At 43.6% G+C, this 17,047-nt stretch overlaps 1 protein-coding gene across 1 annotated transcript; it reads right to left on the reverse strand.

The window, feature by feature from the left end:
* Nucleotides 1-332: 332 nt before the first annotated feature.
* ATP5F1A (ATP synthase F1 subunit alpha) lies at nt 333-12,624 on the reverse strand. The gene is made up of 12 exons (XM_010386826.1): nt 12,449-12,624; nt 9,263-9,341; nt 7,049-7,218; nt 5,213-5,386; nt 4,954-5,120; nt 4,616-4,764; nt 3,839-3,990; nt 3,506-3,730; nt 2,881-2,988; nt 2,607-2,751; nt 687-837; nt 333-549 (listed from the first exon to the last, which is right to left on the reverse strand). Exons 1-12 carry the CDS (start codon nt 12,506-12,508, stop codon nt 468-470), a joined length of 1,662 nt encoding a protein of 553 aa, XP_010385128.1. The 5' UTR covers nt 12,509-12,624; the 3' UTR covers nt 333-467.
* Nucleotides 12,625-17,047: the final 4,423 nt, after the last annotated feature.

Here is a 17,047-nt window from a genome sequence, read left to right on the forward strand (position 1 = left end):
CTAAAAATATTAAAAAACTAGCCAGGCATGGTGGCGGGCACCTGTAATCCCAGCTACTTGGGAGGCTGAGGCAGGAGAACTGCTTGAACCCAGGAGATGGAGGTTGCAGTGGGCCGACAGGGTGCCACTGTACTCCAGCCTCGGTGACAGAGACTCTGTTTCAAAAAAAAAAAAAAAAAAGAAAAAAGAAAAAAGAAACTTAAAGAGCTCAGCCTTGAATTATCTAGCCCAGTTGACTGTACCAATATTCAAGTAAAATATATCAAGAAGCATGTTTACCAATTTCTCAATTTGATCTTGGTTTTAAAGAATAACAAATGACAGAAAACAACTACACATTATGGAACCTTTATTTTTCATGTGATTTCTGTACATAAGGAGTATGAGAGTAACCCTTTTACAAATGGAACTAATTTACTAGAACAATGACAAAATTAAACTGGTATTTGATGTGAATCCACAGGAGTTTAAGCTTCAAATCCAGCCAAGAACTTTGTTACAATCTCTTTCAGCTTTGCATCCGATTCTTCTGAGATCTTTCCATCAGCCCTATTTGGAAATAAAAGCAGGTCATAAGTTCTGACCTGGACAAAATTTTAATGACTAGCCTAACTACAGATTTGAAAATAATTTTAACTTTATATCTTAAACATAACTTTACAAAAACAGGCCAATAGCATTCATACCTGATAGTGCCCAACAGGGCTTGGTGCTGACTGACAACATGAGACAAGAAAGCATTCTCAAACTTTGTAATCTTGCTGGGCTCCAGTTTATCAAGATAGCCCCTTACACCCGCATAGATAACAGCCACTTGTTCTTCAATAGCCATGGGAGCTGGAAAGATACAAAAAGAATGCCAAGTGAGTTGCTCAAAGAAATGAATGCCATGTTACCAAAGTCAGGAAAACTTACTTTTTCTCCAATTCCTAACATGTCCTTGGAAATTATCTATTCTTCACAATCTCAGTGACCTAGAGCTCCACTTAATAATCCTTCCTCCCTCCCCCAACAGAAAATAGTTATTTCTTATATTTTCAAGGCTTGAAGTATAATCTTTCAGTATAGTCCATAAGCACTGTTTATAATCTGACAGTATTAATACTGTTTTGGGTATAAATATTTTGCTGAAATCACTTGACAAAATAAAAACATATTAACTTTCTTTTAAATCTGCCAAATTACACATTCATATAGCCAAGTGGGGGAGGGGAATCTAATAGGTCTTAATTCCTGAAAGGCAGACATTAAATATACTTCAGTTTTCCTGGTTGTGAAGCCCCTATCATTTACACTCAAATGACAATAAGAAATGTAGTTTGGGCCTGCTGCGGTAACTCACACTTGTAATCACAGCACTTTGGGAATCTGAGGTGGGTGGATCACTTAAGGTCAGGGGTTAGACACCAGCCTGGCCAAAACAGTAGAGGTTTTACCATTTCTACTAAAAACATACTCCAGCCTGGGTGACAAAGGGAGACCCTGCATAAAAGAAAGAAAGGAAGCAAGGAAGGGAGGGAGGGAGGGAGGGAGGTAGTTTGGGGCTGGGAATGGTGGCTCACGCCTGTAATACCAGTACTCTGGGAGGTGGGAAGATGGCATGAGGTCAGGAGTTCAAGACCAGCCTAGGCAACATAGTGAGACCTTGTCTCTACAAAATATAAAAAAAATTAGCCAGACATGGTAGTGCATGCCCGTAGTCCTAGCTACTCAGGAAGCTAAGGCTGCAGGACTGCATGAGCCCAGGAGTTCAAGGCTGCAATAAGCTATGATGGCACCAATGCACTCAACCCTGGGTGACACAGCAAGACACTGTCTCTGTTTAACAAACAAGGCTGGGCGCGGTGGCTCATGCCTGTAATCCCAGCACTTTGGGAGGCCGAAGCGGACGGATCACAAGGTCAGGAGATTGAGACCATCCTGGCTAACACGGTGAAACCCCATCTCTACTAAAAATACAAAAAATCAGCAGGGCATAGTGGTGGACACCTGTAGTCCCAGCTACTTGGGAGGCTGAGGCAGGAGAATGGCATGAACCCGGGAGGCGGAGTTTGCAGTGAGCAGAGACCGTGCCACTGTACTCCAGCCTGGGCGACACAGCGAGACTCCGTCTCAAAAAAAAAAAAAAAAAAAAAATACAGGGCCGCGCACGGTGGCTCACGCCTGTAATCCCAGCACTTTGGTAGGCTGAGACAGGGTAGATTGCTTGAGGTCAGGAATTCAAGACCAGCCTGGCCAACATGGCAAAACCCCGTCTCTACTAAAAATACAAAAATAAGCCAGGCGTGGTGGCTCATGCCTGTAATCCAACCTGCTTGGGAGGCTGAGGCAGGAGAATCGCGTGAATCCGGGAGGTGGAGGTTGCAGTGAGCCAAGGTCGCACCAGCCTGGGCCACAAGAATGAAACTTCGCCTCAAAAAAAAAAAAAAAAAAAAAAAAAAAATCAAAAGTCAAAAAACAAATGTAGTTTAAGTAAAAGTGCCTTTGATGAAAGATAACAGATAACAACACATAGTAGAGGCTGTGATATGTGATGTAGCTCTGTGGCCTGGGAAGACCTTGATACACAATAGGAACCTGACCAAATGAAGAAAAGAACAACTCACAATACTGTCCTTGCTTCAGCAACTCAGTTAGACGCACGCCACGACTCAAAAGTTGTTGAGTGGCAGCATCGAGGTCAGAACCGAACTGGGCAAAAGCAGCAACCTCACGATACTGAGCCAATTCCAGCTTCATGGTACCTGCCACCTGAAATACAGAAATTACTGTACTGTAACTCAGTGACACAGAGCACTATACAAATATAGTTAATAAATGAATACTTTAAGATGCTAATCTAATGATAGCCCCCTTCCTGCCAAAGTGAGGCAAAATTACCTGCTTCATAGCCCTGGTTTGGGCAGCAGATCCGACACGAGACACAGACAGACCAACGTTAATGGCAGGGCGGATACCTTTGTAGAACAATTCTGTTTCCAAGAAGATCTATAACGTAAGGAAATACGCATGCTAGCAAGCTTAAAGTAAGAAATCAACTATCTTCAAATCTGTCATTATGCCAAAAAGCTGAAACTCAAAACCTAACAATGCAAAGCATCAGTCCCCCAATCTTTCATGACCTGAACAGGCCTGTATGTTTTATTGCTGCAATTAGGAGATGTACATGAGATGAGAAAAAAACATAATAGTCAACATATTTATACTGAAATATATACAAATGAAGAGATATAATTTCTATTTGATTCAAAATTATCTAGAACGGAGAACAGTAGTAGTTAAAAATGAAACAAGAATGAAACACACTACTCTATGAAATAACTGGGTGACAGATACGTGGGGTTTCACCATGCCATTCTGCTAACTTTTCTATGTATTTGAAATTTTCCATAATAAAAAGTAAAATGCATTTAGCAAATCAGTTAATATACCATTAGTCTCAACCAATGCCTTAGAATTATCCAAATTTTTTTTTTTACATTTATTTTAATCATTAAAATAATACCTGTCCGTCAGTGATGGAAATGACATTCGTTGGAATGTAAGCAGACACATCACCAGCCTGTGTTTCTATGACTGGCAAAGCAGTCAAGGAGCCACCACCAAAAGCATCGTTCATTTTGGCTGCTCTCTCCAGCAATCGGGAGTGTAGGTAGAACACATCACCAGGATAGGCCTCACGACCAGGGGGTCGGCGCAGCAACAGAGACATCTGACGGTAAGCAACAGCCTATGGTACAGAATAGGTTTGTGAAGTTGACCTATTAAATAGAAGTTGCATATGTGAACTTTCACTGCAGTACAAGTAAGTAGATTCTAAAAATATATTTCCTTTGACCTGTTTGGATAAGTCATCATAGATGATCAAAGCATGTTTGCCATTGTCTCTAAAATACTCTCCCATGGAACAGCCAGAGTAAGGAGCCAGGTACTGAAGTGGGGCAGCATCCGAGGCTGTAGCTGACACCACAATGGTGTACTTCATGGCATCTGAGGAGAAAATACATTTTATGTTTTACAATTTTATCAATATTGTGATTTTAAATTGGAGGCTACTATAAAAATTACCCAAATGCTAAAAGTATTTACTATTAAGAGTTAATCACGCTGGGCGCGGTGGCTCACGCCTGTAATCCCAGCACTTTGGGAGGCCTAGGCGGGTGATCATCTGAGGTCAAGAGTTCGAGACCAGCCTGACCAATATGAGGAAACTCCGTCTCCACTAAAATTACAAAAGTTAGCCGGGCATGGTGGCATGTGCCTATAATCCCAGCTACTCGGGAGGCTGAGACAGGAGAATCGCTTGAACCCGGGAGGCAGAGGTTGCGGTGACCTGAGATGGTGCCATCGCACTCCAGTCTGGGCAACAAGAGTGAAACTCTGTCTCAAACAAACAAAAAAGGGTTAATTAGAATCAAACAGCTTCCACTTTAAAGAAACCAACAAAACCTTTAAATATATTAGTGTTTTATATTATTTTACTTACTGATTTGTATTTAAAAGTTCAGCTCATTAGGGAATAATTAAAATATGTCTTCATTAAGGAGAAGCTATTCTACAATTAGCCGTAATAGGACTTGAGATAATAGCAACAGGACTAAATTTCTTTTACTACCTGCATCTGTAAGTCTCTTCACCAACTGGGCAACAGTGGATCTCTTTTGACCAATAGCAACATAGATACAGTACAGCTTCTTCTTTTCATCAGATCCATCATTGAAACGTTTCTGGTTAATGATTGTGTCAATAGCAATTGAAGTTTTCCTTTAAAAAGATAAAGTAAACATAAATCTTCCTAAACTTAAAAGGACTTCCCAGGTAAAATTTTACTACTATTAATCCTCATATTACATTCTAATGTCCCCATTACCATTTACCATTCCAAGACTAAAATGTAATCCTTCCATTGAGCAAATTTTAGTTAGCACTTTTAATATGCTTTTGAGTCTTTACCCAGTCTGTCGGTCACCAATAATCAGCTCACGCTGACCACGACCAATTGGCACCAAGCTATCCACAGCCTTAATGCCAGTCTGCATTGGTTCCCGCACTGAAATTCGAGGAATGATACCAGGGGCTTTCAGACCAACTCGCCTACGGGTCTTGGAACCAATTGGACCCTGTTAAAAAAAATGAAAAGAAAAACCCTAAGCATAATCAGTTTTGATGTTTGTTAAAAGCTGCAACTATATCTAATCAACATCAAACCTACCTTTCCATCAATAGCATTACCAAGAGCATCAACTACACGACCCAACAGCTCCTCACCAACTGGAACGTCCACAATGGCTCCTGTCCTCTTCACTATATCTCCTTCCTTAATCAGTTTATCATTTCCAAACACGACAACACCAACATTGTCAGGTTCCAAGTTCAAGGACATACCCTGCACAAAAGACACAACCGAACATCAATGAAGCCGAATGGGCACACCTCCCCATACGCCAATACTACCTAAGAAAATAGTCGGGGGGGAAAGCAGTATTGTCCTTTTCACCTAGTTTATTCTTTAATACTTTTCCAACTAAATAACCCTCTCTGATTAAGACTTTTAAAATAGCAACATGTTCCCTTGAATAATCTTAGGACAGCACATTGATAAGCCTAATATGCTATCATATCCTCAAATAACTGTTAAAGAAGCAAAGAAACTGGACAGGTTAATAAGCTTTTTTCCACTGCATTTTCTTTGGCAATGACTCTTGGGCTGGGTGATCAGTATGAAATAAAGTGATGGAAATCTTAAGACAAATGTGATTATCATCTTTTTTATGTGTGAGAAGCTCCATAAACAGTTTCAAAAATTAATCAAAACTTGTACTCTTTGGGTGAGTAGAAAGTGAAATTAAAAGCTACCTAACTGAAACCAATCAAACACAAATTTTTCATAACCTAACAGCACCAAATCACCTCTCATCATTATAACTATATTTTAGATCCGTAAATCATGTCTGAAGCAAAAGGGCTATTCCAGGAATAGTCTGGTCAGTAATGAAAACTCTGGAGAAGTACTTGGAGTATCATGGAATATCATTACAGGTCCAAAAACTGTCATCTACATCTCTGATGTTCAATACAGCATCCACTGACCACATGTGGCTATTTAAATTTGTCAAATTTAAAAGATGAAAAATTCAATTCCTGTCACACTAGATGTATTTTACATGATTAATAGTGATAGCATAGTCGGTACCATATTAAACAGATATATTCTCATCACTGCAGAATACTATGTATGTCCAATACTATTGGACAGTATTGTTCTAGACACTTGGATTTTAAAAGCTAAAAGGGGAACTCGGAATTAATTTGTTTTGACCTCACCTTTCAAAGATAAATACTGTATACTGAAGATGTTAAACTGGCCAATGTCTTACAGTTCATGATAACTTTGGGCTCTGTAATTAAGTCTTCCACATCAAGTGGCTCTTTTTCCATAGTAGACATTAGCAAGACTATCAAGACTATCTTCTCCCATATCTGTGTGCCTACTAGACAGTTCTACTCTCTAGTTTATCCAGATGTCATCCTCTGCTTTCCCTAACTCCTACAACTTACGTCTCATATCACTGACAGATGAGACTCAACCCAACAGAAAGTAGACCTACATCATTAGAGAGCTTCTGATAGCTACACCAAAACTCGCCTTTGAACAACAGGTCTACTCACTAGAAATACAAAGTCACGGACTTCCAACTTTCCACCAGAAAAATTCTGTTGAAGTTATCAAATGCTTTGCTTTTGTATAAAATAATCTTAACAGCAAGAAAGAACAGACTTGAACTTCTTGGATTTGCAGTTAAAGTTTACTCAATTTTATATTTTGGAGCCAGTGGCTACAAGTTATGTATAGATCAGTCCCTAGAGTAAAAAAAAACCTGGCAAATTCAAACCCTTAAGTTTATTCTCTTCACGATATATGATAATAACAAGAAAAAAAATCTGAGGCAAATTGAGACAAAGTTTTCTAAAAATCTGACACAATCTCTGATTCAGTAAATGAATAACTGAGAAGACTTAGATACCAAAATCTTATTTTTTAATTTACCTTTAAGCCTGAAGAAAACTCTACCATTTCTTCTGCTTGAACATTCCTCAGCCCATGTACGCGGGCAATACCATCACCAATACTTAAGACACGCCCAGTTTCTTCAAGGTCAACAGAAGTATCAGCTCCAAGAATACGCTCTTCAAGAATAGAGGACATCTCAGCAGTCCCTATGGAAGACAATTCAATTCAATTACAAAAATTATCTGGGCCAGGCACGGTGGCTCACACCTGTAATGCTAGCACTTTGGGAGGCTGACGCGGGCAGATCACCTGGTCAATCTCAAAAAAACAAAAACAAAAAATAAAAACCAACTGTTAACAAAGCATGTCTTTTTCCTTCAAGGCACACAGGGTAGTATAGGTGGTATTCTTCATCTTAGCCTACAGGGGTCAGGTGCAGTTGCTCACGTCAGTAATACCAGTGCTTTGGGAGGCAGGAGGACCACTTGAGGCCAAGAGTTCGAGACCAGCCTGGCCAACATAGCGAAATCCCATCTCTACTTAAAAAAAAAAAAAAATTAGCCAGCTGTGGTGGTTCATGCTTGTAATTCCAGCTACTCACGAGGCTGAAGCAGGAGAGAATCACTTGAACCCTGGAGGCAGCAGTTCCAGTGAACCAAGACTACGCCACTGCACTCCAGTCTGGTTAACAGAGCAAAACTCTGTCTCAAAACAAAACAAAAAACAAACAAAAATATCCCAGCACTTTGACAGGCCAAGGTGGAGAGATCACCTGAGGTCAGGGCTTTGAGACCAGCCAGGCCAACATGGTGAAACTCTCTACTAAAAATACAAATATTAGCCAGGTGTGCTGGTGCGCGCCTGTAATCCCAGCCACTAGGGAGGCTGAAGCAGGAGAATCACTTGAACCAGGGAGGTGGAGGTTGCAGTGAGCCGAGATCGCACAACTGCACTCCAGCCTAGGCAAGAGAGTCTCAAAAAAAACAGAAGGCCGGGCACGGTGTCTCACACCTGTAATCCCACCACTTTGGAAGGCCAAGGCAGGCGGATCACCTGAAGTCAGGAGTTCGAGACCAGCCTGGCCAACATGGTGAAACTCCGTCTCTACTAAAAACACAAAAATTAGCGGGGTGTGGTGGCGGGCACCTATAATCCCAGCTACTCAGGAGGCTGAGGCAGGAGAATCACTCCAACCTGGGAGGCAGAGGTTACAGTGAGCCCAGATCGTGCCAATGCACTCCAGGCTGGACAACAAGAGCAAAACTCCATCTCAAAAAAAAAAAAAAAAAAAAGAAAAACATATATATGCTGAGTGTGTGGGTGTGTACACATACACATATATATACACACTCTCACACACACATATATATTTAACCTTTATTTTAAAAGTCCAGCCGGGCGCGGTGGCTCAAGCCTGTAATCCCAGCACTTTGGGAGGCCGAGACGGGCGGATCACGAGGTCAGGAGATCGAGACCATCCTGGCGAACACGGTGAAACCCCGTCTCTACTACAAATACAAAAAAAACTAGCCGGGCGAGGTGGCGGCGCCTGTAGTCCCAGCTACTCGGGAGGCTGAGGCAAGAGAATGGCGTGAACCCGGGAGGTGGAGCTTGCAGTGAGCTGAGATCCGGCCACTGCACTCCAGCACCGGCGACAGAGTGAGACTCTGCGTCAAAAAAAAAAAAATAAAAATAAAAAAAAAAATAAAAAAAAAAAAAATAAAAGTCCATATACTCATCTCCAAAGAAATTCCCCAACCTATAATGTCTTCCTATGCTCACCTCCCCATTTCCCTACCACATCTGGAATGTGCAAGTTCACAGATTGCCAAATATCTAGCAGCTACTGCCTTTGAAAAATAAAATGTACCATTAAGAACTTACATGTTTTCTAATGCTTTTTCAAAGAGGAAAAAAGAAGTCTTTCACAGGTCAGAAAGATTCCATCACCTAGTATATGGTCCTTCTGTTTCTACCCAAGGGCCATTATCAGAACAAAGAAGCTGTACTAACATCAAAAGAAAAACATGTAACTGTAGTTCATTTGATTATAACAAGAGAACCATGACAAGGCTAAATGGCACATAATGGTTTAAGAACCTGAGAGTGTATACAAACTAGAGAAAAAACTAACAAATGAAAAACAACCCACAACAGTTACATGATGTATGTAATTTGTATCTTCATCTAGTGTGATAATTTATATCTTCATCTAGTAAGTGCCGTGTACACTGAGAAATAGTGACTTACCAGTCTTCTGAAGATGAGTGTTAGAGGCATGGAGGTTCCTTGCAGCAATGAAAGATGAACCCAAAGCATTTCTGGAGACCTAGTGCAAAAGTATTCTTAAAAATTTGATTTTTACCAAAGTCTTTATAAAACTGACAAGCTTAAACAAATGCCAGCTTAGTGTGATCAAAGTACTGGTGAAAATACTTATTATATATAAAGCATTTTGTTTAAAATGTTAAATGGGATAAAGTACCTTTTGATATATGTGAAAACCTTTTATACAGCTCCTAGTACACAGTAAACACTCACATATTTTTAAAATGCAGTCTGTACTTTATTATTATTTTTTTGAGATGGCTCACTGCATCCTCCACCTCCTGGGCTCAAGCAATTCTCCTGCCTCAGCCTCCTGAGCAGCTGGGATTACAGGGGCGCGCCACCACCACCCGTTCAATTTTTTGTATTTTTGGTAGAGATGGGGTTTCACCATGCTGGCCAGGCTGGTCTCCAATTCCTGACCTCCAGTGATCCACCCGCCTCAGCCTCCCAAAATGCTGGGATTACAGGCATGAGCCACCCCCGACTTATTTTTATTTTTTGGGACAGGGTCTCACTCTGTCGCCCAGGCTGGAGTGCAATGGTGCAATCACGGCTCACTACAGCCTTGACTTCCTGGGCTCAGGTGATCCTCCCACCTCAGCCTTCCCAGTAGGTGGGACCACAGGAGTGCACCACCTGGCCAGGCTAATTTTTCTATTTTTTTTTTTTGTAGAAACAGGATTTCACTGTGTTGCCGAGACTGTACAATAAAAAATATATATATAAAATATAGATATAAAATATATAGATATAAAATACATAAATATATATACATAGTATACATAAATATATATAAAAAAACATATATTATATATAAATATACACAAATATATAAATATAAATATACACACACGCACACACATAATATACACATATACATAATTTTCCCCCCCCACCCCGAGACGGAGTCTCACTCTGTCACTCAAGCTGGAGTGCAGCGGCAAGATCTCTGCTCACTGCAACCTCCACCTCCCGGGTTCAAGCGATTCTCGTGCCTCAAGCCTCCTGAGTAGCTGGGACTACTGGCGACCACCACCACACCCAGCTAATTTTTGTATTTTTAGTAGAGACAGGGTTTCGCCATGTTGGCCAGGCTGATCTCAAACTCCTGACCTCAGGTGATCCACCCACCTTGGCCTCCCAAAGTGCTGGAATTATAGGCCTGAGCCACCGCGCCCGGCCTTGCAGTATTTTAAGAAGCAACTGTTGGCAGGGCGCGGTGGCTCACGCCTGTAATCCCAGCACTTTGGGAGGCCACCAAGGCGAGTGGATCACCTAAGGTCGGGAGTTCGAGACCAGCCTGACCAACATGGAGAAACTCCGTCTCTACTAGAAATACAAAATTAGGTGGGCGTGGTGACACATGCCTGTAATCCCAGCCACTCGGGAGGCTGAGGCAGGAGAATCGCTTGAACCGAGGAGGCGGAGGTTGCAGTGAGCCGAGATCCCGAGATGTCCCAGCCTGGGCCACAAGAGGAAAACTACATCTCAAAGGAAAAGAAAAAAAAAAAAAAAAGCCAACTGTTAACAAAACGTAAGTGTCTTTCCCTTTAAAGGTACCCAATTTTTATTATTTTGACTTTAGATGTCAATATATTTCCAATTTTACTTAAAAAAAAAAAAAAAACACAACAAGCAACCAGACACGATGGCTCACGCCTGTAATCCCAGCACTAGAGAAGGCCGAGGCAGGCAGATCACCTGAGGTCAGGAGTTCAAGACCAGCCTGGCCAACATGGTGAAACCCCGTCTCTACGAAAAAATACAAAAAGTAGCAGGGCATGATGGCGGGTGCCTGCAATTCCAGCTACTCGGGAGGCTGAGGCGGGAGAACAGCCTCAGCTGTTCTGAGGAACCGGGGAGGCGCGGGTTGCAGTGAGCCAAGATCACACCATTGCACTGCAGCCTGGGTGACTGAGCGACACTCCGTCTCAAAAAAAAAAAAAAGCAAATAAAAACCTAATAAATGCTAGAGTTAGATTAGAAACTAAGAGTTATGGGATGTGGACTTATTTTACTCTCTCAACAAATCCTGCAGCCACCTGGAACTTCCTTTTGTTTCTCCTTCCTTCAAGTTTTAACGCTGCGACTGGTTACTGTCAATCCTGAAGCTACTACCTTCCATAGGAGCCAGATGAAAACCGTTAAAAATGCTTTTTTGTTAACAGAAAACCATGATGCTACCAGCGGTTGTTAAGGCAGCAAAACAGCCAACATGTTTATTTCACCTTTCAAATTAAGATTACTTAAAAAAAAAAAGTGTCAGCGTCAATGCGTTTACACTGAAATCATGTTAATTTCAAGGGAAACAAATAACCAAGGGCATTAACTCTTACAGCCATTTTCCAACCTTATTCTCTTTTACTTGAATTCTCAATCACTAAAAATTACTCAAAATCAAGTGGAAAACTCTAGGACAAATTATTTAAACACGTTCAAGTGCCACAAAGCATACTCTCTTGTTGGAGAGACAATTTAGAAACCAGCTTCACTGCTGCCACAGTGCTGGCCACATGAAATGGTTCTTTGCACCTGCACGTTTTCACGGTCGTTTCGTCTTCAGCACTAAGAGAAAGCCTACTTAAGTATTCCAAACATCACCTTCATTTATTCCTTTCCTCTGAACTGAACTCCAGGCAGAGGTGAAATGCTGCTGACCTTCACACAATGTCAGACTCCCATAACTAGCTTCAGCAAGAGCTGACAGCAGTTTCCTGACCTTCAGCAGGACGCGACCCTAAGAATCCGCCGAGAGGAACCTCACCGATTCGGAACAGGCCTCGGAGAGCTAGCGCCCAAGCCCTGACCTTCACCCAAGACCCCACTTCTCGGGCCGCTCTCAGTCGAAGACGGGAATCTTGAGGCCTTCTATCTGGACACCGTCGAGTTCACTGTCTGCCCTGTACCATTCTGCCTCACTCTGCGCAGGTAGCGAGCAAAAGGGGACCTCTGTCGCCTGCTCTGTACAGCCCCAAAGCCACGGGTGCAAGATGGCGGCATCCGCCACAGCCCCTCGCCCTTCTGCAGAAAAAGCGCCCGAGCCGGCGCACCACCACCCTGCAGCCCCGCCCGGCCGCCTCCACCATGCCGGCCCTCGGTGCTCACCAGTCCGGCCCGCCGAGGGAGGGCGCGGACCACGGCCGCAGCAACGCGTACGGACAGCATCTTTGCAGTTTCTCCGCAGGCGTTACCTCTGCAGCCGCAGCCTCCGGACTGACTGGGACAAAATGGCCGAGCCGCAAAGAAGGTCAAGACAGCCGGCCCACCTGACCCGGAAGTACTGCCCCTCGCGTTCACCACCGCTGTCCCCCGCCCCCCGGCGCCACTCTGCATTTTTTGGCAGGTTACTTATTTTTTAAGTAACATTTTTAAGTTTAAACCTCAAAATGAATGATTAGATATATTCCAGCTTTGCCTGGCATTCGTTGTACATTTATTTTTGTCTTTTGGGTCGACCTTGTGGTTGCCCCAGGTGACCACGTGGGTAGCGGAACCTGCCAAACAGCAGTTCCCAGGCCCCATCCGGTGCTAGATGATGAGGGCCTCACCCCGTCTGGGGCCCGGCAGTCTTGAGGACCAGGGCCATTAATAATGCCGGTAGTGTTAGACCGTGGTTTAGCACGAGTAGCAACAGTAAACAGCTAAACCCCGGGACGGGCCACCAGCAGGGCGTCTCCCACAGAGCCCTTTAATCTGCAGGTCGCTAGCCCCACCTCAGACCCTCTGAGTAGAAAATTTGGGGCAATCTTTATTTTTAACAAACACCTGCACCGTTCCAGGTGATCCGATCTGCACTCAGGTTAAAGATTCCCAGCTTTTTTAGATTCATTCTAAAAGAATCCTGTCAGTAAATTAGAGCAAACTGTTTAAAAATCCTGATAACTGGGGGAGGGAGAGCATCAAGATAAATAGCTAATAGATGCGGAGCTTAATACCTAGGTGATGGGATGATAGGTGCAGCAAACCACCATGGCACACGTTTACCTATGTAACAAATCTGCACATCCTGCACATGTATCCCAGAACTTAAAAAAAAAAAAAAAAATCACAAGGAGGCCTAGTAGAGCGATTGCCAGTCCTACTGAGAATTGTCCACAATCAGAAGTCTTACACCAGGACAGGACAAGGACTCACTTTTTCCTCTGCCAACATCTAGTTTCATGCCATTGGGAACTCTACTTCTTCGTTTGGACTAAAAGGGAGATGATGAAAAAATGCTTTCTATGCTTACCCCGATGGGCTTTTTTTTTCTTCTCCACAGAATTACTATGCTGAGATTTTTGTGATATATGCAGGATTTGTGTGTATGTGTGATGCTGGTTATGTCATAGTGGAGACTTATTAACATTGCCTTCATTTTTCTATTTTTTCATTTATTTTATTTTATTTAAGATGGGCTCTCACTCTGTTGCCCAGGATAGAGTGCAGTGGGTTTAACACCATTCATTGCAGCCTCGAACTCCTGGGCTCAAGCAATCCTCCGACCTCAGCCTTCCAAGTAGCTGGGACCACAGTGGTGCACCACCACACCTGGCTAATTTTTTTGTAAAGCCGGCAGGGGGTGGGGATGTCTCACTATGTTGCCCGGGCTGGTCTGAAACTCCTGGCTTCAAGTGATCCTCCCTCCTCAGCTTCCCAAAATGCTGGGATTACAGGCATGAGCCACCATGCCTGGTCCACTTTTCACTGTTTGGAGAAGCATTTTCAGCTCCATCCCCCAAATCCTGGCTTACACCTAAAACCTGAATTTGGGTGAGGCAAATGAATATCCGGGCTACAAGGGTCATCTCCTGAAACATGGCTTGTAAGCACGTAATTGGCCATCCTTTTCTCTAGTATTCTACTAACTTTTCAAGGTAAGCCATGGGGAAATAGAGCAACAATTCTCCTGGGAATCAGGGGTAGAAAAAGGCTGTCCAAGCTGGGCGTGGTGGCTGATACCTGTAATTCCAGCACTTTGGGAGGCCAAGGTGGGTGGATCACCTGAGGTCAGGGCTTTAAGACCAGCCTGGCCAACATGGTGAAACCCCATCTCTACTGAAAATAGAAAAATTAGGCGTGGAGGTGGGCACCTCTAATCCCAGCTACTGGGGAGGCTGAGGCAGGAGAATTACTTGAACCCGGGAGGCGGAGGTTGCAGTGAGCCGAGATCGCACCACTGTCCTCCAGCCTGGGCAATAAGAGTGAGACAAGAAGGAAGGAAGGAAGGAAGGAGGGAGGGAGGGAGGGAAGGCAGGCAGGCAGGCAATCCAAGTAAAATAAAATACAGAGACGAATTCTCCAAATTTAAAATATTTAGGAAGCAATAATTGCCATGGCATACACACAAACAGGGTGGTCTTTGGTATGTCAGGAGAACTAAGAGATGGTTAGAGGTTTTATTTTTGCAAAAGAGAAATGTAGCCAGAAACAGTGGCTCATGCCTGTAATCCCAACATTGGGAAGCCAAGATGAGTGGTTCACTTGAGCCCAGGAGTTTGGGGCTGCAGTGAGCTGTGATCACACCAGTACACTCCAGCCTGGGCAACAAAGCAAGACCCTATATCAAAACAAAAAACAAAAAAAGAGAACTGTTACATATTGCTCTTTAAGAAAGTTCGTTGTCACTAGTAAGGTTTTGGGGAGCTGGCAAGTTTTGACTGGCAAGTGATGGGAACTAGGTAAAACAATTCTTAGAGTCACTGCAGGTTGTTTTAGCAGCTAATTAGATAAAACTGGTTTAGGTTACAGCAGGCAGTTTCAGCAGTCAGGCTTGCAGATAATTACATTTTTGGAGCAATGTTATGTGCCCTGAGTACTTTTTTTCCCTTTACCTCTCGAAACTGTTTTAGTTGGGGATGACAAGAATGACCCAATCAACTTTCACAAGCTTACAGGAAAAAATATGGTTTATAAAAACAAGGCTGGGCATGGTGGCTCACACGTTATCCTAGCATGTTGGGAGGCTGAGGCGGGCAGATCGCCTCAGGTCAGGAGTTCAAGACCAGCCCGGCCAACATGGCAAAACCCCGTCTCTACTGAAAATTAAAAAATTAGCTGGGGGTGGTGGCGCACACCTGTAACACCAGCTACTCGGGAGGCTGAGGAAGGAGAATCGCTTGAACCGGGAAGTGGAGGTTGCAGTGAGCCAGGTGGAGGTTGCAGTGAGCCGAGATCGCGTCATTGCACTTCAGCATGCACGATGGGAGTGAGACTCCATCTCAAGACAACAACAACAACAACATTAGCCGGCATGGTGGCTCACACCTGTAATCCCAGCACTTTGGGAGGCTGAGGCAGGTTGATCACTTGAAGTCAAGAGCTCAAGACCAGTCTGGTCAACATAGCGAGATCCCCGCACCCCCAGCCCCATCTTTACTAAAAATACAAACATTAGCTGGGCATGGTGGCACATGCCTGTAATCCCAGCTATTTAGGAGGCTGAGGCATGAGAATCACTTAAACCTGGGAGGTGGCAGTTGCAGTGATCACTGCACTCCAGCCTGGACAACACAGTGAGATTCTGTCTCAAAAAAAAAAAAAATACGGGGATATTTTGTAAAATTTGTAGTGATAAAAGTGAACACAAGACATAAAGATAACTTTTTTTGCCCCATACTGAAGGGCTGCACCAGTTTATCTGAAATTTGGTTACAGAGCAGAGATATATTTAGTTTTTGTTTTGTTTTGTTTTTTGTTTTGAGGCAGGTTCTCACTTTGTTGCCCAGGCTGGAGTGCAGTGTCTCAATCTCTACTCACTGCAAACTCTACCTCCAGGGTTCAAGCGACTCTCTTGCCTCAGCCTCCCGAGTAGCTGGGATTACAGGCATGGGCCAACATGCCTGGCTAATTTTTGTATTTTTAGTAGAGATGGGGTTTTGCCATGTTGGCCAGGCTGGTCTTGAACTCCTGACCTCAGGTGATCACCCACCTCAGCCTCCCAAAATGCTGAGAATATAGGCATGAGGCACTGCGCCCAGCCAGAGCAGCGATATATTTGAAGCAAAAAGAATAAGCAACATAGGTTGGGTGTGGTGCCTCATGCCTGTCATCCCAGCACTTTGAGAGGCCCAAATGGGAACATCACTTGAGGCCAGGAGTTCAAAAACAGCCTGGGCAACATAGCAAGACCCTCTTTCTACAAAAAAATACAAAAAGTTAGCTGGGTGTAGTGTTGCACAACTGTAGTCCCAGCTACCCAGGAGGCTGACGCGGGAGGATTGCTTGTGCCCAGGAGTTCAAGGTTGCAGTGAACTGTGATCACCACTGTACTCCAGTCTGGGCGAAAGAGCAAGACCCTGTTTCTAAAAATAAAATAAACAGTAAGTAAGCTTGGCTTGCTAGTAAGTTTCCTTTGAAAAGAAAATCATTTTAGGCTGAGCGCGTTGGCTCACACCTGTAATCCCAGCACTTTGAGAGGCTGAGGCAGGCAGATCACTTGAGGTCAGGAGTTTGAGACCAGCCTGGTCAATATGGTGAAACCCCCCACTCTACTAAAAATAAAAAAATGGCCATGCGTGCTAGCACAAGCCTGTAATCCCAACTACTAGAGGGATTTGCTTGACAGGAGAATTGCTTGAACCCGGGGGGCAGAGGTCCCAGTGAGCCAAGATCATGCCACTGTGCTCCAGCCTGGGCGACAGAGAAAGACTCCATCTCAAAAAGAAAAGAAAATGCCATGCGCGGTGGCTTACGCCTGTAATCCCAGCACTTTTTTGGGAGGCC

This window comes from Rhinopithecus roxellana, chromosome 21 (genome assembly GCF_007565055.1).
Source record: "Rhinopithecus roxellana isolate Shanxi Qingling chromosome 21, ASM756505v1, whole genome shotgun sequence".
Taxonomy (NCBI): domain Eukaryota; kingdom Metazoa; phylum Chordata; class Mammalia; order Primates; family Cercopithecidae; genus Rhinopithecus; species Rhinopithecus roxellana.

What these genes read in the sequence shown, in the direction of transcription:
- ATP5F1A (XM_010386826.1), bottom strand. Translation starts at nt 12,508, where the DNA reads ATGCTGTCCGTACGCGTTGCTGCGGCCGTGGTCCGCGCCCTCCCTCGG. An exon ending in CACTCATCTTCAGAAGACTG is followed by an intron (nt 7,219 to 9,262) that starts GTAAGTCACTAT and finishes TGTCTTCCATAG; the next exon opens with GGACTGCTGAGATGTCCTCT. An exon ending in GCTGAAGCAAGGACAGTATT is followed by an intron (nt 838 to 2,606) that starts GTGAGTTGTTCT and finishes GTATCTTTCCAG; the next exon opens with CTCCCATGGCTATTGAAGAA.